This window comes from Pelodiscus sinensis, chromosome 10 (assembly GCF_052426305.1).
Source record: "Pelodiscus sinensis isolate ZL-2025 chromosome 10, ASM5242630v1, whole genome shotgun sequence".
In the NCBI taxonomy this organism is placed as follows: Eukaryota; Metazoa; Chordata; order Testudines; family Trionychidae; genus Pelodiscus; species Pelodiscus sinensis.
This window is the reverse complement of record NC_143061.1, coordinates 35,702,496-35,723,871: the sequence shown is the minus strand read 5'-3', so window position 1 is coordinate 35,723,871 and position 21,376 is coordinate 35,702,496. Positions and strand designations below refer to the sequence as shown.

Genomic DNA, 21,376 nt, shown 5'->3' with positions numbered 1-21,376 from the left:
CTTGTGCCAAAATATGGATATCCATCACCCCTCTACAATTAAGAAACCCCACTGCTACAAATCCATCCACTACATCTTGCACATTGGAGAGGGTCACAGTTCTGTATAGCAGGAGACTATTCAATGGTCCTAGATCCTTAAATGCCAACACCCTGATTGGCTTTCCCAACTCAAAAATGATTTCCCACTGACTGGTAGCAATCCAGCATTGCAAAAGTAGGGATATACAATTCTGTTTAATTGGTCAATCAGTTAAACATAATAATGTAACAAGTTAACCAACTGGGGTGGGGGGCACACTAGCCCACTGAGCTGAAATACTCCTGCACAGTTAGGCTGGAATGCCCCCCCCCCCAGCTAGAGCATTCCTGCCTGTAGCAGGTCCCACGGTGATGGAGCAGCTCTCTGCCCACAGCAGGCAGGGAGCTGCTCCAGCCCCAACCAGTTAACCAAAACTAATAAGCCTCACCTGTTAAGGGTGGAAAGCATATCAAGAAGCCATCAAGAGTGAGGCTTACCAGTTAACCATTCATATCCCCATTGCAAACGTCCACAAAAACTGCTCCTCACTTCTTCACTGTCAACACAACTCCCATTTTGGTGTCCCTGCACTCCAAGTGCCAAGAATATAGTCTTTTACATCTAAAAGTTCTGCATGCACTGCTTGGTCATCTCAAACTATCATTATGATGCAATCTTACCAGTCAGTGATTGCTTCTGGGCCCCAGAAGCAGCACACCGTCTGCAGCTGCTACCTGAACCCTACCAACCACCTCCTTTAATTTGGTTTTGCTAGGTCTCACAGCAATCATCTACCATAAAATGACCATATCCTCTGCTGCTGTGGTTCTTCCTGTGACTCTACAAATGCTAGAGGTTTGTCATGTTCATGACAATGGCACAGAGCTGTGCAGACTCCATGCATCTTACAAAGGTGATAGTCAGAAGTGCTACATGGTTTTGTAGAGTTTTTTTTTTTTTTTTTTTTTTTTAAATCAAGCCACAAAAATATTGTAATGCTATCCATAATACAGGATAAAGAAAGATGCATGATGGGAACTTATCCCCTTGCTCAATTCACTTCTTCCCCCATCATGCTGTGACAGAAGCCTACTTATAGTTCACAACGGTCAGCAACTCAATCCTCACTACACCTACCACACTTGTCATAATCTGTATCTAAGAAGATATCTTAAGGCAGCTGGTCCATGGACTGGCGGCAGGCTGTGAACCCCTGCATGATGGGCCATAGCTTTTATTTAGTTCCGCTCCCAGTTCTGCTCCTTAGGTTCCCAGGGAATTCCCTTCCTGCGTACTTCCGCATGCAACAACAGGGTGAGTGAGGCAGCTGGTAGCTGAGTGTGCTGCAGCTAGAGCCGGGACCATAGTGAGGCTGTTCCTACGGGGGCAGCCATATTGTGGCCCCAGTTCCAGCTCAGGTGTTCGCTATGTGACCTGGCCAGCGGGCCAAACACTGTGCAGAGTGGCTGCTCCTGCGACCCCGTTTTTCTCCCTTTCTGCTCAGCAGAAGCCTGCCCTTGGCCTTCAGCTGCTCCCAGCCAGCAGGTATACACATTATTATTATGCATTAAGTGCATAGGAAAATATTAATGTGCAGAATGTGTCAGCATCATCAGACTTGCTAGTCTGGTGCAATTGAGGCAAAAGGTTTGGACTGAAAAATACATTTTAACAAGTATTAGCAACTATTTTATTGTTTTTTTTACGTGTGCGTGCAGCAGTTTTTCAAAATTCTTGTTAACCATCATGTCCCCTCCTCTCCTTTGATTTGCTTCATAGACCATTGGTTAAAATTACCATAATGAATATGCAAATATTTCAGTGCCAGTCCTCCAACTGTTTGAATGACTTTGCTCTTCCGTGGTATAAAAATGGTTGGGAATCACTATTGTAAGGTATTTGAAAACTAATAATTCACTGATTATTAATATTCTTCTACGAGGTATGTATGAATAGTGTACAAAATTATGAATGTGAACTAAAGTTATGTTCTGAAAGTGTGCCTTCGGCAAGCAATGCACAAGCACGCAGTCTGTAATGGACAAAGGAATGTCTGTGTTTGTCTGATCACACTGGCTGTCATGCAGAGACTAGGGATGTTAAAATTAGATCATCAACTAATTGAATACACAATGGAATTTCCAGTGACTATTCAATTAGTCGATAAGGGCAATTCTGCTTTCAAATGTAGCAAGAGTCTGGGCTGTTGGTACATTTCGAAGGCCGAAGTGCAGTATGGCATTCTACCTTAGAAATGTACAAGAGTCCTTGCGGCGCTGGGTCCCCCAAGCCCTGGCCCACACTGGGTGGAGGGTGCAGCTGGGTGAAACACAGAAAATTTATTCATTTTCAACAAACAAAACCACAAACCTAGCTTACTGGACGCATTTGAGACACTTTAAAGAGAGATTCCAAGACTTCACAGACCCAAGTTTTTTGTGCAGATGTGAGTACTTTGACCCAATATTCAGGCTTTTGGTGAGGGGAGGGAGTGTTGCAGTTGCACAGTATATTTAAAGAGCTCTCAGATGGAATATTTACAATTTAAATGAACAGCGTTAAACATGAAGACAGTCCTTGAACTCATGTTGCATTTTGCATGGTCTAGAACAGTGTTTCCCAATCGGTGCTCCGGGGAACCCTGGGGTTCCGCGAAGCAAAACGAGGGGTTCCGTGAGGAGCCGGCGCTCCCCCGCCCCCTCTGAAAAGAGAGAGAGAGAGAGAGAGAGCTGGCTAGCCAGGAGAAGCATGGGCAGTGAGTTATATGGGCTCGTGGTGCCCATGCTACACCAATATTTGGAGCTGGAGCAGGAGCAGGCTCTGGCCTCCCCCACACGTCCTCCCACCCTGGCCCCAGAGTGTCTCTCCCCCGACTCCATCCCTGTCTCATCCCTGCCGTGCGCAACCTTCACTGAGCTCCCCTTTGCTGGCTGCTGCTGCGGGATTTTCATGAATTGGTTAGTCTCTCAACCCCCCCTTTTTTTTTTTGCTTGACAAACCTAGGGGTTCCTTGAAATACTGAAAAGCTGAAGAGGGTTCCTCGGCCAAATAAAATTGGGAAACACTGGTCTAGAAACAAGAGTTTCTTTTGTTGAAACAGAGAAACCTGCCCTCCTAAAAGGAAACTAAATTACAATTTGAAGTTGCAAAACCAAAAAAACCTCCAACAAGTTGTTTACTGTTACCCTAGTTTGAACAGTAAGCTTTTATGATCACCTGCATTGCTGATAAAAATAACCAGCTCCTAAAAAGAACAGTGACTTATAGCTTGTAAGATTTATTTTTCTTTAAACCAAAGGTCTTTCAGAAACCACCCCATTTTAATGAGACCTTGAAGGGTATCCCATTAAACAGCCTTCCCCATCTCTGACTCAGATGACAACTGTATGCCTGTCACCAATTTTTGAGCTAGCCTGATATTATGTAGTCCTTCCAAGCTCAGTAACCGAAGGTCACTATCATCACATGGGAGGATGCCAAACTGCACTCATATTTCTATGATGCCATAAATCAGTGATCCCATGGGTTTTTGAATCACAGCCACTATTTTACAAATAGCCATCTGAATCTCTTCTCCATTCACAGAAGGAGCACACTTTATTGGATCAAGTATAGTAATAGCCATACCAAGCTTAGAATCTGGAATTTAACATTTACCTGGTACTAGCACAGGAGCCCGTGGTCTTTTGCCGTGTGCTCCGCCGCAAACTGGGGAGCTCTGCAGGTGGTGATTCACTGCGCTTCTTTGTAGATTTTCTTAAGCCTACATACATAATACATAAAGTTAGAACAACACTTCAATCCACTCCCGTCTTTGTTTTCAAGCACACAGCAAATAGAGAAGCACAAAGGTTACATGTTGTTTTACAGACAAGACACCAATAAATTCTTCTCAGTCTACCACCAGCCGTAACAAGGCCCTTTGCGCATTTAGTGTGAAGGAAAGCTCTCACAATCTAGCAAGACAACCGAGTACGATTAATGAAAGGAATCATTAAAATGTGTTATTTGGACAATTAGCAAACACTAACATCAACTTTCTACATGATTTTATAGCAATGATGAGAGGCACTGCCTACAACAGATACTATATTACAGAAGTTCTCATCTTCTTTTTCTGAATCCTCCTCCACATGCAACAATAATGTGTGTTAAGTCCAGGACTGGCATAGGGAGTTTCAAGCACAAACCTGCCAGTAGCTCTGTGTATCCCCATGAATCTAAATTGCTCAGACTTTGGCTTCAGTCCCATGTAGAAGGATTCGGGGTCCATATGATGAGGCTTCAGCTTTCTGCCCCAGACCCCAGCAAATCTAAGGCTGGCCCTGCTTGGTGGACTCTCTGAAGCCTACCCATTGCCCCACAGAGGGCCCAAGACTGCTGGTTAAAAAACAGCGCATTATAGGATGTTATGCTGTGTTCTATATTAGCTGCTAATTCTTTAGACATACTGGTAAATATAAAATATTTTATTTCAACCCAACAAAGGAGTAAGAGCTGAAAGAATGTCTCAGCACTACTACATGGCCAGTTTACATGTAGATCACTTTATTGATTATTAATAGGTACTCCAGAAGCTAACTGCTTATGTCTACCTAAGGTGGCTTAGGTGCAATGCTGAGACGGTTTCCTTTATATGTGGAAGTCCCGATCACATCACACACACAGTCAATATTCACTGACTTGCCCTACCATTGTTCACAATCTGCCTGCATTTGTTTTAACTAGAACTTTTTAGTCTAAGACTATCTTGACACCTTCCTTTAGCAGTTAGTTTCCTTAAAGAATAATTGGCTTGTCATTCATCTTACATTTTTATTAAATGTTTGCATGCATACAAGCTTTTTGTCAAATCTTTATCTGCTTTTGTCAGCTTCTTTCCAACTTTCCTCATACTCTCCTCCTTAGCTTCTAGTTAAGAAAAAAAAAAAATCAGTCCTCTGGTTTATTATCAATCAGTGGGAGACGACTGACTCCTAGAAGACAAAAGTTGCTGTTTCCAATGCAATTCTCTTTAATGAAGCCTAAGGCAATCTGGTCAAGTAGGCAAGAAGTAACTAGAGTTATCTTCAAATGCAATCAAAGTTCTTCCATCTGAGTTATAAGAGAGTACAAGATATTCCTCACTTTTTGAAACTTTTGCCTTTTTTGAAACTGTAGATCTGAGTGCTCCCCTTTCCCTCGACCCACACCCCAACCGCAAACAGTAGCTCCCAAAGTGAATTTGAGAAATTCCCCCCTCCCCTACCAAAACAGGGGTCTGAAACTACATCTAGAGCCTCTAAAGAGTCGTGCAGAGAAAATTAAAATGTGTCTATGCGTATGATTTGCAATATTGTGTTTCTCTGGTAGTACAGACATTCAACAAGAGACAACTTCCTAAGACGCTATTTATTAACAACAGCAGCCCTCAGTTGTATTATTCTTATGCTAAACCTGAAAATAGGAATTTAAATCTTAATGTCCATCTAAGCTCATCCTAACTTAAGGGTACAGAACCATTTCAGTGTTGCCATACTGTCCCAAGTGCACAGGCAAAATAGGATTCTTAAAAGAAGATTGTCTATAAATCAGTACAGGCAGTCCCCGAGTTACGTGGATCCGACTTACGTCGGATCCCTACATACAAACGGGGATTTTCTCCCCACGGAGGACGGGGGCGGCGGGACCACCCAGACGTGTGGTGGTCCCGCAGCCTGCGTCATCCATGGAGAGAAAAGCCGCTTCGTGTCTCCCTGGTCTGCTGGGGGGGCCCCACCAGCAGACCAGGGGGACACAGAGCAAAGCCGCGGAGGATGCAGCGGCGGGACTGGTGCGTCTCATCCCGCCTCCCGCATCTGCCTGGTCTGCTGGGGGAGAGGGGCGCACTAGCTAGCCCGCCCAGCAGACTAGGCTTTTCTCGCCGATGCCTGGGGTAGAGCAGCTGGGGCGCTGCCGGGTTGGTCCCGCAGCACCGCTCCTGGACCAACCGGGCAGCACCCCAGCTGCTCTGCCCCAGGCGCCCCCAAGTCAGCCACTGCTGAAACTGACCAGAGGCTGACTACAGGAAGCCCGAGACAGAGCAGCTCTGCCTCGGGCTTCCTGTAGTCAGCTGCTGGTCAGTTTCAACAGCGGCTGAATCTGGACGCCAGTTCCGACTTACATACAGATTCAACTTAAGAACAAACCTACAGTCCCTATCTTGTACATAACCTGGGGGCTGCCTGTATTTCTAAAGTTGTGAGATGAAAAGATTGTTCACTCTTCAGCGTGGGAACAAAGACAGAATAGTATAAATTATAGAGAGCGTCTAGCCCAGTGGAGTCCTAACCAGGAACTCTAGGCCCCATCACACTATATAATAAGCTACTGAGCTTTTAGGAGAGATGTGCCACCAAAAGAAGGATTTCTTTATTAGTGCCCAATGTATCATATGAATAACTGATACAGTAATTATGCATCTATAAAGCAGTTAGTTTCTTACAAAACTTAAAATAGTAAGCATCTCAGCTGTTACCAACCAAAATAATAATACACAGTTATAATCAACTGTGGACTCTACTATGCAAGTTTCCTGGTATTCTCTTAAGCTACTGGGAAAATTCACAAAGAAATATGTTACTCAGCTTAAGTCAAATTGAAAAGGTAAGTGAAAACTGTTTTAAGTGAAGATTGGCTCTGAAAGCTCTTTTCTAATTAAGCTTCAGACAGGAATCAGCACAAAAAAGTTTTAATTCCTGGAAAACCATCATCAAAGGTGGTCAGATTTCAGATCCTACAAATGCTTTTAATTAAACATTTAATAAAGGAAATGCTGATGAACTGTAGAACATCGTTTCTTTTAATAATCTAGTAATGTTAATCACAATCACAAAAAAGGTGGGAGGTGGAAGAAAGTCCTTTTTCAGCACAGGGGACTGAACAAGTACACCCAGACCATCCCTGTACCGTTTTTGTACAACCCATTCTGAAAAACCTCTCATGACTGAGACCCACAGACCAACATTGTGCTCCTGTGCTTGGAAACTTAGTTCCCCTCACTTGGAAACTTATTCAGTTCTTAACTATTCTTGTAATTTATAAAATATTTTCTTCTAATATCCAACCTAAATTCTGCTTGCACCAGATTAAGCCTGTTACTTCTGTCCTATCTTCAAGCAGACATGGAGAACTGATCAACCTCCTTTTTAATAATATTGCCCATAATGTATTTGATTATCATCAAATCTCATTCAACCTCCTTAATCTTATTTCCAACACCAAACATGCTCATCTTTTAAAGTTTACTCATAGGTCAGATTTTCTAAGCCTTTCATCACATTTGTTGCTCTCCTCTGGACTCTCTTCAGTTTGTCCACACCCTTCCAGAGTGGTTCTGAGAAATTAACACAACCGAGTAGAGCTGGACTAGTATCTCCCAGGCCATGCATACAGAAACTCTTGTTATTACACCCTACAATATCAACCTTTTTTACAACTGCATCGCACTGTGGGCTCACTCGACTTATGATCCACTATAACCCCAGATCCTTTTTAGCAGTACTGATCAAGGTTCCTGCTGCTTAATAAGCCCTGTTTAGGGGCTCAGGGCTGCCGTGCATGGAGCTGCCATGGCCTGGAGAGAGGGGCACTCCCCAAAAGCAGGGCCAGAATAAGCAAGGGGATTTAGGATCTGCAGCCCAGGGCCTGGGTCTGAAGCCCATCATCTTTTGGGCCAGCCCTTCGGGGGGGGGGGGGGGAGGAGTGGGAGAAACGATAGCAAGGAGTGGCTATGTGTGCTGCCTTTCCTTTCTGCCCCACCTGGAGCTGCATCATCGCAAGCACTGAGAACCTCTGTCCCCACGCTCCCATTGGCCAGCAATTGTGGCTAATGGAAGTTGGGAGGGAAGGGGGGGGGGGGGGGGAAGAGAGATACAGGACACAGCATGGAGTCACAGGGTTCCCCCGCCCCCACACACACCCTCCCCCATGCTCCTCCCAATGGGAGTTGCCCCAGGTAGTGTGCCCTGCATGCTAATCTTCCACAGTTAATTACTACTCTACCACCTTATCTGCTTCCTAGACACCATACCCCAACCGTCCTCCTGCACTCTCCCCCGAAGCCCACTGCCTCTCCCAGCTTTCATGGGCTAGGAACCAGCAGCCCTGCAGGGCTGGAATAGCCCCTGCCTGCAGCGCAGGGGCCACTCCAACCCAGGGGGGTGGAAGGGTCTGCCCATATGCCCCCATTTAATCAGTAAACTAGTAAAGTATAATGTTTAACCCGTTAAACAGAATTTTACATCCCTAATTAATCTGTTCTTTTTCTGTTTTGGCTTGTGTTGCCTCCTTGTTAATATTTTAAGATTCCAGTTATCACTTACTCTTTTCATGAACACTGAAGCAAAATACCCATTAATACCTCTGCTTTCTCAAGGTTATCAGTTCTCTCCCACCTTGCTAACTATGAAATAAATGGGCTCCTCTCTTTTCCCTAAACATTTTTAAAGAACTTACTGCCCTTTATACTCCTTGGTAGGAGCAACTCATTTTGTGCCTTCGCCTTTCTGATTTTGTCCCTATACATTTATGCTAGTCTTTTGTACTCAATTCATCCATCTTGTCTTTTCTTCTTCTTTTTTTTTTTTTTTTGGTAGATTTCCTTTTTGGTTTTCAGATCATTGTAAGAATTTCTGAGTGAGCCACACTTACTTCCAACTATTCTTCCTATCTTTCCTTTGCACCAGGATAGTTGATAACTGTGCCTTTTATGTTGTTTTCTTAAGAAACTGACAGCTCCTTTTCTGAAATCCTTCAACACTTAGGATCCCATCTACAGCTAAAAGTTCAGGTCAACCTAAATACATTGATCAGTTCTGTGGGGGAAAAATTGCACCCAATGTAGTTAGACTGACCTAATCCCCACAGAAGACCTCTTAATCAACGGAAGAATTCTTCTGTTGCTTTAACACCTAGAGTAGACCATGCCACAGAAGTGAATTCACTGCAATGATGGAAAAAAACCTTCCATCACTCTACTATGTACCCACACTACAACCACATAGCTGCAGTTGTGTTGCTATAGTGTACTCACACCCTTTGATTTTATTCCCATAGGATCTAATCCATCAGTTCTTAGTGTTGCAGTCTGTTCTTCGTGTCTATACTCCTTATTTATGAAATATCTGGAAGAGGACATTTTTGTTTCCCAGTGGAATCTATAAGGTGGAAAATACTTGGTCCAGTGGCAGATTGTAAGACACAAAACAATTTAAAACATGTGTTTAATTTTTCTACAATAGTGGGGACTTTCAGTGCATGCACACATTTTTTAAACTCAATTTTCATTTTAACTAAGGCTACGTCTAGACTACATGCCTCTGTTGTCAGAGGCATGTAGATGAGGCTACCAGGCATAGGAAAATGAAGCGGCGATTTAAATAATCGCCGCTTCATTTAAATTTACATGGCTGCCACGCTGAGCCGATCAGCTGTTTGTCGGCTCAGCACGGTAGTCTGGACGCACGGGTGTCGACATCAAAGGCATTTGTCGACCACCCAGGTAAACCTCATCCCACTAGCTGCCCCTCCCCCCCCCCCCAGCAGACCAGGGAGACCCGGAGCAAAGCCGCGGAGGCGGTGGGGTCCCGCGCCTCCAAGGCTTTGCTCCCGAGCAAAGCCGCAGAGGCGAGGGACTCCGCCGCTTCCAAGGCTTTGCTCCGGGTCTCCCTGGTCTGCTCGGGGTGTCCCTGGTCTGCTGGGGGGTGGGGGGGCGGAGAAGCAGCTTTTCTCGCCCCGGAGGATGCGGTGGCGGGACCACTGCACGTCTGGGTGGTCCCGCCGCCCATGAGTTCCGGGGCGAGAAAAGCCCCGTTCGTAAGTGCGGATCCGACATAAGTCGGATCCGCATAACTCGGGGACTGCCTGTACTGCTATCATGATATGCCCAGCACAAATGGGAAAGGTTTCAGGGTGTTTCTGGAGCAAGCATGTGGCAAGTGCAGCCTCACTACTGAGTCCATGTCCTAGAGGAGGGAAGGGAGGCTTCAGGAGGATTCTCCACCTCCATGCAGGCAGTGGTCTGTGCTCTCTATTGCTATGCTGTAGCCTACACTCCCAGTGCCCTTCTAATCCAGGGCACCTGGGACTCTGCCATGCAGCTTTTCAAAAGGTTTGCAAACCTCATCCGAATTTCTGGTTTATCACTGTGCCAATGCAGAGGAATGTGCATCTCTGTGAAGAGTCAGAATACTATGTAAAATCATGCAAAGGACAAATTTGTTAAACATGAATGAATTGTTTAAATTTACACTTCAGACATCCATTGTCAGAAGTCTAAGAAATATTCGTCCATTAGCCTAGAATTGCAATAGGAGACAAAGCACGCACAGGTGACACATGGACAGTAACTGTTCAACTTACGTGTTGCTCCGAGTGTCCCTGGTCTGCTCGGGGTGTCCCTGGTCTGCTGGGAGGGGTCCCCAGCAGACCAGGGACACCCCGAGCAAAGCCGCTATATTTTATATCGAAAATATAGACATGGAATTGATACATCACAGAAGTTAGTGTCAGCTTTTTCTTCCTGAGAGAGCCACTAGCACAGGGGAAATGGGGCAAGGTAACTACCTGGACCAGCCCATTGTCATTTCTTTACCACTGGAGCAAAGGAAGAATATTTTATATAGGAGATTGCCAGATTTTCCACCCTTCAAACTGCTGTTATTGGCAGCATATTCTTCCGAGTACCCGGTTTCTCTCCAAATGCTTAAAAACAAAAACAAAAAAACCTTGTCTGCTGAACCCACTACATAACTGCTCCACACAACTGAACTTAACTTTCCAGTGCTTGGAAAGTGCTCAATAATGACTTTATTGAATTGTAATTTAAAATGAAGTACTCAGTTGTGTTAATATGCCCAGTAAGGAATCTGTCAAAGTTTTTAATTTTTGTTGTTGGTGGTATTTAGAGACATACTTGCTGACAGATATTTTGAAATATAATACTAAAGTAACTGAAACTGGAATGGTTCATATTCTTTTGACAAATAGGGGGCTGCTCACTACGCTCACCAGCCCCCTTCTCTCTGAGGCATAGTTATCTGGCTGGGGGGAGGAGGCAGGAGCACGGTGCAGCTTGGTATGGGGAGGGGTGTGTCAGGTTTAGATGGCAGAAGAGGCACAAGGTGGTCTGGGGTGGGGTGAGGAGGCGCAGGGAGGAGTCAGATGGTGGAGGGGTCCCAGTGCAGCCTAGCAGAGGTAGCAGCATGAAGATATGGATGACATGATCATGTCATTTGGTCATTCCACAAGAAAAAAAAATTAGATCTCTATCAATCGAGAGACAGAGAGAAAAGTAAAAAACTTAAAAAATATTTTCAGATTTTTTAGCGTTTTGGCACAAAATTCCACAGGAGTAAACAGCAACTAGGAGACAAAATTCAGGTACTCAATTTACATACATAGACTCCAATACTAAGAGAATAGTGAACTGTATGATCTAATTTGAACGTGAGGTTCTTTAACAGAACAGAGTATTCTGCCTTCTGCTAACTGGCTCTTCCATGCCTGTGTTCTAGTGGGAGGTAAGCATTTCAGAGAAGATCCAAGAATACAAGCTCAGATGCCAGGATGTATTGACCAACACTGAAGAGCAAAAAACCCCCACAAGAAAAATCCAGTATTTGCAGTACATTTGAAAAAAGGATCTCTTTTGGTCTTCAGAAAGTGGTTAAAGTTAATTTAGAAATATGCTTTTAGTCACTTGTTCATAATCTTTAATATATGGACACTGCTATGGAAAAGTTTTATCTGTGCTCCATCTATGGCTGTGAAGCAACAGAAAAACCTTTTCACTTACATTAACATACAGTTCAGACATTATGCATCAGATTGCTTGAATTCAGTTAAAATTGTAGCAAAGATACCAGATTGTCAAAGATAATTCCAAAAGACAGAAAGTTAGTGATCGGGGGTGAAACTTATCCTATTTAGTCCTGGATTCATACAGCGGAGACAAGGAACCAATCAATGTATTTCAAAAGAAGTGATTTATATCAGTGGTTCCCAAACTTTGCACCATGGATTGGCAAACCCATTCACAAACTTTGAATATTTGCATATTCATTATGCAAATAAATATGCAAACAAGCAAATAAAATGTTGTCATCCTCCTAGCCCCATCCCAGCTCCTTCCTTGCTTCCCAGTGCCTAATACCCTTTGACACTCCCTTACCTCAATAGTCTTGCCACTTGACCCCACCACATCCTCACCCAACACCTCTTTGGCCCCACCCCCACACTCCCTCAAGTGAGGCTGCCCCCTTCAGGGGGCGTGACCATGCCAGTCAGGGCGAGTAGTCCTCCTTTTCATGCCCCCTTCCCTCCCCAAGCGCGTCTTGCACCTCCATGGTGGGGGGAGTGCACAGCCCCAATTGGCCACCATTACTAAGGGGGGAAGGGGAAGGTGGTGCCTCCTGCTTCACCTGCTCCTGCCATCCCCTCCGCCCTAGCACTGCCGCTGGCAAAAGCGGCCACGCAAGCAGGGGGAGTGGCTTTTGGTGACACGTGTGCTCCTTCCTCCTTTGCACCTTTTCCCTCCCCAAGCATGTCTCCCCAAGTGCAGAGGAGGGAGAGGCACCTCCTGCTCTGCTGCCTCTTGCCACCACCAGAGCTGCCAGAGCTTGGCTGGGCCGAACAGCCGGCTTGAGCTTTGACAGCTGCCATGGCCCGGAAGCCAGCAGTTTGTGGACTGGCACTGGTAACTGCTGATTTATACAATTGAAATTCTAGGTTAACAAGGTATGATTAGAAAGTAAAATATGATCCCCAATAATATCTGTTACTTCCCAGGCTTCATACAAAAGTTCAACTGCTTATGTTTGAAGGAATTCAGCTATCCTGAAAAAAAGGCAAAGAGTACCAACAGTCACTGACTCGTCTGAAAACTGAAGGTGAAAAAGAGCAGCTATAAATTATACTTGTATGTCATTATAAATATTGTGCTGGCTCTGCAACTACTGTACTAAGCACTGTACTCAAAGCCATAAGATTTCTGACATGATCACACACTAAAATGAAAGCTACCACCAAAAAAACAAACAAATCCAAAAACAAGCCAATAGCTTCAGCTCCTTTCAGAACAGGGAAGTGATTGCCCAAATTGTTGAGTGTCAGGGGTGGATATAGGGCAGGGCGAACGGGACGTTCGTCCCGGGCCCGGCGCTTCAGAAAGCCCCGCGCATGCGCATGGCGTCACTGCACATGCGCCATGGCAAAGGGGGGGCCCTGCGGAATTATGCTGCCCGAGGCCCCGCAAAACGGTCATCTGCCCCTGTTGAGCGTTTTATGTGCAAAATGTAATAAATACTTCAATGACCTCAAAATGGCTACAGAAAGGTCAAACCATTTGGTTTCTCAGCTTTGATTAACGAACTGTACACATTTAAGAAAGATTCCCCATATTTCATTCACTTTTCAGGCACACAGTGCAGTTTCCTTAAGGTCTTGACTACACAATTTTATTGTTACGAACTGTCAAATTATACCAATACAATCCAGTTTACAATGGTTACCTGCATCCAATTTTTTCACTAATTTAGCTTTCATTGCTAAGCTAATATGGTTAAAGTGAATTAAAAAAAATTGACTCTAAACTTAATACAATGTGTTAATTAGATCTGCCTTAATACTCAGTCCCCCCCCACCCGACTGTCTCTCCCAGTAAAACATGCAGAATAAATATTTCTGAAAGTTATTCAGATTAACATGAAATAGTTTCATGCTCAAGTCCCTTAATACAGGATTTAACAGTTATTCCACAAGTGTTTACCAGGAAGCTAAAAACGACAAGCTATACATGTCACAGGCAAATTTAGTTTGCCCAGGCCTCTCAACGCACCCAATCAGGGTTCAGGAAGAGTACCCTGGTAAAAATCCAGAAATCCTAATATCTTCCCATCAATTTAAGTAATAGTTTCTAAATTTCTCCCAAAGTTTCCACCCTGTATCTTTATGGTCTCTTTAAGGGTTTGATCTGGCTTGGTGTTTTTGTTTTTTTTTTTTTTTTAATACACATCTCTGGCCTGCACGTTTACTCCTTCGGCTAAAATGAAAAGTGTCAGACTCAACAATGTTCATATATATTTAAACTTCATTGTACTGAAACCCAACTTTAACAGGAGTAAAATGAAAAATTTGTTTCACGTTTAGATAAACTGAACATCTTTAATAATTTGATATCACTGACAACTCCACAACAGAAGTTAACATTTCCTCAGTTTTTGCCCAGTTGCCCATTTTATCTTTCTTCTTGTTCTTCTAAATCCTGACTACACAAAGCTGTACTTGCCATATTATGGGTACCATCTGACAGAGTGGAAAATTCAAGCAGCACAAACTGACTAAGTTTTCACGAAGGCTACGTCTAGACTACAAGCCTCTTTCGGAAGAGGCTTATCTTTCAAAAGAGCGTCTAGACTACAAGCAGATTTTTCAAAAAAGCAAGCCGCTTTTTCAAAAGAGTCTGGACGCTCTCTTTTGGAAAAAAAAGACATTATTTCTTGTAAAATGAGGTTTACCATGATCAAAAAAACTGCCATGTTCTTTCGATTTACTTTTGAAAGAACACAGCTGCAGTCTAGATGCAGGGGAAGGTTTTTCCCAAAGAGGCCACTTTTTTCAGAAAAACCCTATAGTCTAGACGCACCCTAACTAATGTAACTATTTACTTTGCTCATTTGAACCTTATCTGAAAGTTTCGGATGTAATTTAAAAACAAAACAAAAATCAGTGATGGCTTAACCCTGCTCCCACTTAAATGAGCTAAACAATGCTAAAGTTACCACTTCTTTATAATAGGTCTTAAAAAAAAAATGAAATCCCAAAGCAGGTAACACAAAAAGTCTTCAGAAGATGAGCACAAGGCTATTTGGATAGCAAGTCTTGGATAGGGCTACACTACAAAACAGAAGTGTGCTTATCAGTACTGACAAACAGATACGCACTAAAAATATTCATATAGCCAGGGTACTATGGACAGTGGATCTGGGCTAGCCACTGGAGTACCTATGCAGACAACGAGCGCCTGGGGGTTCTATTTAGAGCTGCTGCCCAAAACACATTAAACAGCAGTACCGGTATCGAGACGCGGGAAAAAAAATACTGGGCCTCAGTGCGGCTGCCAGGAGGGGAGTGGGGCAGGCTAGGAGGAGGTGGGGGGGGGGGGAAAATCGGCTGCCGGGAAGCAAGATTGGGGGCAGCAGGGCTGTCAGCGGAGATTGGGGGAGGAGGGCTGGCCAGGGGAGATCGGGAGGAGGAGGATGGGAGAACCAGCCGCCGGAAGCAAGGCTGGATGGGGGCAACGGGGCTAGCCAGGGGAGACTGGGAGGAGAAGCGGGGGAGAATCGGCTGGCTGGGAGAGGGTCAGGGGGAGCGGGGCTGGTTGGGGGAGATTGGGGGAGAGGGGAAGAGACCAGCTGGCAGAAGCAGGGCTGGCTGGGAGACCAGGGGAGGGGGGGGGGGAGATCGGGAGGAGGAGAAGCAGAGAACCAGCCACCAGAAGCAGGGCTGGCCAGGGGACATCGGGAGGAGAAGCGGGAGTGGGGAGCAAATCAGCCAGCGGAAAGCGGGACTGACCTGGACACATGCAGACCAGAGCACACAAGTGAGTCCAGCCCCGGGGATTCCATTTTGCCCCTCCTCCCCCTCAATACCCTGTTGCGAACTGCCTGGCTGATAGACACACTCATACATCTACCAGCCAGGCAGTTCGCAGCTAAGGACTGATACACCTAATAATAATAAAAAACTTACCTAATTAGAAAATACCAGACATTTTATATGTCTGGTATTTTCTCAATTTGTTTCTCAGACAGAACCCTCAAATATCGGATTGTCCGGTACAAAAACTGGACACCTGGCAACCTCACCGCTCCTTGCACCCTCCCCCACAGCCAGATATCCTACACCAAATCTGCTCCTGCTCCCGCCCCCTGGAGTGCCCATGCGGTGCTGGGTCCCCCAAGCCCTGGCCCAGACTGGGTGAAACAGAAAATTTATTCATTTTCAATTCTTTTGTATATGCATTTATATTTTTGGGCTGCAAAAAACAGTACTAAAAAAAAACCACATACAGGTTCCAACTAAAGTAAAAAGTTTGGGAAACCCTGGTCTAGCCAGCTTTCTATCCATCTTACAGTCCATTTATCCAATCCATATTCCCTTAATTTGCTGGCAAGAATATTGTGGATGACTGTATCAAAAACTTTGCTGAAGCTAGCACTGGGGGCTTTGGGAGGACCAGAAACAACTTATCTGAATAGTCATCATTTGCTTAATGAATATGCAAATGAATGTTACCAGTCCTCCAAAAGCTCATGAATGGATTTACCTGTCCCCGTGTCAAAAACTTTGGGAACCCCTACTCTAACCCATGACACTCCACTTCCCAAATTTATTTACAAGCTTCTTTTCTCCAACGCCAGCTTCATACATGTTTCACAACTCTGCCCTCAAACTTCTACTATTCATTCCCTCCTCTTTCCTTTAAATACTCCCGGTTATCTCCTGTTGCACACACTGTATTTGTCTCCCCAATATCCTGGGACCCACAGGGCTAAAAGTTGGGTGAGGTAGTGTAGCCAGACATGAACCCCATTTTGTTCCCCCCCCCCTCCCAGAGAGCAAGAGAAAGGCAGTCAGCCTTTGATGCCCTGGGAACGCAGGTGTGCTGCCTGTCCCTGACTCTACCATAAACAGAAGCCAGACAGTAAATGGGCTAGCTGACGACTGGGAGGCCTCCTGTCGCCCTGATGGCTAGTATCAGTAATTGACACGCCTGCACTGTCCCAGGAGAGGAATCTTCACCCATCACATACCAGAGGTGCCCATTGTCTGCATTTTCCCAGGTGTGAATTATGCTTTGCACCCTTCCTGGGAAACTTGGTGTCAAAGCCATTTTCCTAATTGGCCACCTGAGACCAGGAAGAAGCCTACGTGACCTGAGGGGTATAAAGAGGGGTTTAGTAGCCCACCCCATTTGAGCTCCAATCACCTACACCTGCTGGCAGGTATTGATTGTCTCCCGAGGTCCGTGGGACGCCCAACCTCGCCCTACTTCTTCCCGAGGGATTGAGAGAAAAGACTCTGGCCACGCCAAGTCTGGAACGCAGGAGTGAGAATTGTACCTGCAATGTGTTTCTTTATGTGTACACTTTAATTGTCACTCTGTTATAAGTTTAGTTACTTTATTATAGTTTCTTAAGTCAAACTGCTTCATTTCTATTGTAAACTGCCTTTGGTAAGGTGATTGAGCTATAAACTTTGGAAATAAGTGGGTGCCCTCATTTACTTATAAATATATATATATATATTGAACCAAGTTTCTTTTATTTTATTTTCTCTTTCTTTCTCCTATAAATAAGCCAGTGCGTGTCAAGCTTCTGACTCGAACCCGTGCTGCTGTACCTGAACCTAACACAAACAAAAGAACTTCAGCCGGTCAAAAGGGACAGGTATAGGAAGAGCTTGGGCGTTTTGGATCGTGTCACTCCCAGGTGACAGATCCGTTGGGGCATCTCTCAGTCTTTCCTAGACTACCCGCTGAGAAGGGATCCTGTATCCTAGCAGCTAAAATCTGAGGTGTAATAAGCTCTTCCTATAAACTCGGGGCTTCTGAGAGCCTGTTTGCTGCCCTCTGCGACGGGATCCCGGTCCTAGCAGTAAAGTCACAGACGTTAAACTTTTTTTCGGGGCGCCCTCCAGCCTCCCAGGCTGCCCACTGCGAAGAGACCTTGCGTCTCAGCAGTTGAAGACTTGGGTGTAACACACACACACACACACACACACACACTGCCCTGACCATCGGCTGACAGGTAGTAACAGAGATGTTACCTTGTCCCCTTCTACCTACCAAAGTACCAGCTTATACTTCAGCCTATGGCAGTGTTTCTTAAACTGCGTTCCACAGCACAAGGCAGTCAGAGGTGTGCCACAGAGAACAAGAGTTAAAAAGGGCCACCCTTAAAGGGGCAGGCAACTTTTCTTAACTTTCCCTGCCCTCCCCACTTTTTGGCGCTCAACAACAACAACAAAAATCCTTCGTGTTCCTCAAAAAAATTGTTTGGTGTTCCTCAGTCTTAAAAAGTTTAACAAACTCTGGCCTATGGTCTGAGTTTCCTCAGAGTCCTTACTTCAATGTCCATTATTTACAATAAATATCCTCCTAAATTTAGCAGTGTTTTTATATCTTCCTACATCTGAAAAGTTTCCTCCTATGTAGGTGAGCTGGACTGCTAAACTACGAGTAGGATCTTAGGGAGGTTTGAAAGAGGAAGCCAAAACTTTCCCAAAAACTGGTGTACATTTATAGCTCTGTATAAACAGACGTTTAGTCCACTAATACAGAGCTGCCTCTAAAGCCTGTGTTTCACAGGGTTGGGATTATGATAAATAATTAAACTATGAAGAAAGTTATACATTTAATCAGTTTACACACATCCATTGCTTCAATTTTAAAGATTCAACTAAGATGGAGTTATTGGTTTCCCCTTGTAAGGCAAGAAAAGCCTACTGTTAATGCTTTCTGACATGCTAACTGCATGCTAGCTGCTAATCAGTGATTTTGCAGAATAAAGGAACTTCAGAGGAGGAATTAGAGAATGAGTTAAGGGGCATTTGAAACTCTAGTTCGGGGTGGGGACCTGAGGCTTGGGGGCTGATGTGGCCCTTGGCTTGCCTGGATGTAGTCCATGAGACTCAGGGCTCCCCCCCCCATGCTAGCACTCCAGCCCCCCAAAACCCTTTTGGGGTTAGAAAACACAATCTACTAGCCTGTGCTCCCCTACGCTCTAGTGTGAGAGGGAATCTGCAGAGTGTCTTTCCCCTTCTCAGTAGGGGGGCCACGTCAGTGAGTGGTTGGTTCCCACCCCCCCACTCAGTGTGTAGCTCCTGACTGATCCTTCTGTGTTTCAGAGGACCATGACCCAAAAGAGATTCCTCACCCCTGCTCCAATTAAAGCCTTCATCACAGCAATTCCTGATACTCATCTTCGGCACAGGCTGTTTGCCAATCTACCTTATTCTCACGAGCCTTTAGTTGTAGGAAAAAAGCCAATTCAGAACTGAGTTCTGCTATGCTTGCTCATTTTTATGGAAAGAATGCTCTCAGCTTGTATCTGGTACTGGAAGGGCTATTATACAATATATAATAATTTTATAAACGCCTACATTTGCAGTCCAGAAAGATGACCAGTGTGAGTCTCACCTAACCTAGGAGAACCATGATCTGAAATACACCACTACTGGTTGGACCTCTCTGTTCTGGTACCCTAGGGACCTGACTAGTCCCAAATGAGGGAATTTGCTGGAACAGGGGATGTCCCCTCCCATCAGCCTCGCAGGATACTGCCCCTCTCTCTGGCTGGGCTCTGCTCTAGCCCCGCTGCCACTGGGCTCAAGCCCTGCTGCTACAGGGCTTGGGGTCGGCATGCTACCAACAGCCAGATGGGCTCTCCAGTAACGGAGGTCCCCAGCCATCATGCCCCCAATTCTACTGTGCCCCACCAGGGCTCCCCTGGAACAGGGCTCCACGGTTGCCCCATTGCTGCCACACAAGGATGCCCTGCTTGGGGTGGGGCTCACCTACCTGGTGATGGGGCCCCCTGCCGCTGGGCTCTTTGACTGGCTCACAATCCCAGCTACCAGGGCTCTCAGGTCCAGCAACAACTGGAATCCAATCAGAGAGTCCCAGATTTAAGAGGTTCCTGGCTCGTGGACCCCCAGGCAGCCACAAAATCCCTGGTTGAGAACCACTCGTTTAAAAATTACTTTGCCTGTGTTGGGGGTTCTTTAGTACAGCCCAAAAGGTTAAAAAGAGAGAGTTAGGAATGGGGTATGGCTGATATTACAGTAGATACGAAGTTAGCTTTGTAAGTCTTTCAAACAGTGGCAAAGGAATCAAAGAGCAGATTTGCAGCTCACTTTGCATGACCTGGATAGTCTATCCAAGTTTTCCTATAGAACCCATCACCATAACATTCATGCATCTCATACAAATGAACTTTATCCACAGAGACTGAGAAAGTATTATTCCCATTTTACAAGTACAGAATGAAGACAAATGTTAAGATACTTCCTCAAAGTCACAAGTAGCATGTGGTAGAGACTGAAATTTAACATGGACCACCCTAGTGCAAGCTCATCAGTGCTGAGGACCCAAGGAGGATGCACCAACAAGAGTAGAAAGACCCTGTAGCACACATTGCTAGGGTTTCCAGATAGTTTAACCAAAAATACACAACACCCCCCCACCCTCCAAAAAAAAAAAACACTGGGGGAAAAAAGTGTGTGTGGGGGAGGGGGGGGCGGGAGATGAGACCAAAGTTCAAGTTGTTCAGCAAAAAAAGACCCTGACAGCGATTAAGGGGGAGAAACAAACACACACACACAAATAAAAAACAAACAACAACACAGCATGGCCCTTTTAAGAAGAGGCTTTTTTTCTGGTGGCAGTCTTGTTTTTCTGCTCAAGCCACAAGAGAGCTCCCCTGCGGAACCACGTAAGCAGGAGGAGTGGGGGGGGGGGGGGTCTGGTGGGGAGTTCGGGGGCTGAGCCCGGTTTCTGAGTGTGCTATAGGGTTGCCAGTTGTCCAGTATCTTTGCCTCCTGGCAAGGGAGGGAAAAAAAAAAATCAGAAAATACCAGACATTTTAGGTGTCCCGTATTTTCTGAATTTTTAAAATCAGACAGGAGGCGAAAATACCAGACTGTCCAGGTCAATACTGGACACCTGGCAACCCTACACGTAGCAGAGAAAACTTTAAAATATTTGATATTCTGCCTTTAAAACTTCAGAAGTCAACATGAAAACCCTCACACAAAGTTTCGCGTTCTGTACGGTAATGTGAAGGCCTAATTTTGGTCCATTTTCATGGTGAAGTCCCAAGCTTTGAAAATGTGGAATAATATTGTAGTCTCATTTGGATTACACAAGAATTTTCTTCTCTCCCTGCAGATATGCATAATTCAAAAGTAATTTTAGAACTCTCTTATGACCTGTGTTATGAAGTCAGACTAAAACCACCACAATAGTTCCTTTCGGTCATGGAATTTATAAAAAGGTTGTCTTTAGTTTTAAGCTATCTTATCAGTCAAATATCTACACTAGGGATGTTAAATTTAGATTAGTCAATAAGGGGGCCTCTGCCTTTGAAGTGCAGAAACAACCCCCGGGCTGTTGCTACACTTTGAAAGCGAAACCATGGCGGGGAGCACAGGGCCAGCAGGGCAGTCCTCCACTGGCCCCGTGCTCCCCACCGCACTTCAAAGCAGCAGCACCCTGTGGAGCCTGGGATCAGCTGGGGACTCCCCCGCTCACCCTGGGCTCCATGTGGCACTGCTG

At 45.1% G+C, this 21,376-nt stretch overlaps 1 protein-coding gene across 6 annotated transcripts in view; it reads right to left on the bottom strand.

Moving 5' to 3' along the window:
* TRIP12 (thyroid hormone receptor interactor 12) overlaps nucleotides 1-21,376 on the bottom strand; it is a 183,630-nt gene that overhangs the window by 96,198 nt on the left and 66,056 nt on the right. For all 6 annotated transcript variants that reach the window (XM_075937625.2, XM_075937628.2, XM_075937629.2 and 3 more), the window contains one exon: nucleotides 3,679-3,784. In XM_075937625.2, coding sequence (XP_075793740.1) covers nucleotides 3,679-3,784 — 106 coding nt within the window. The remainder of the gene's footprint in view (nucleotides 1-3,678; nucleotides 3,785-21,376) is intronic.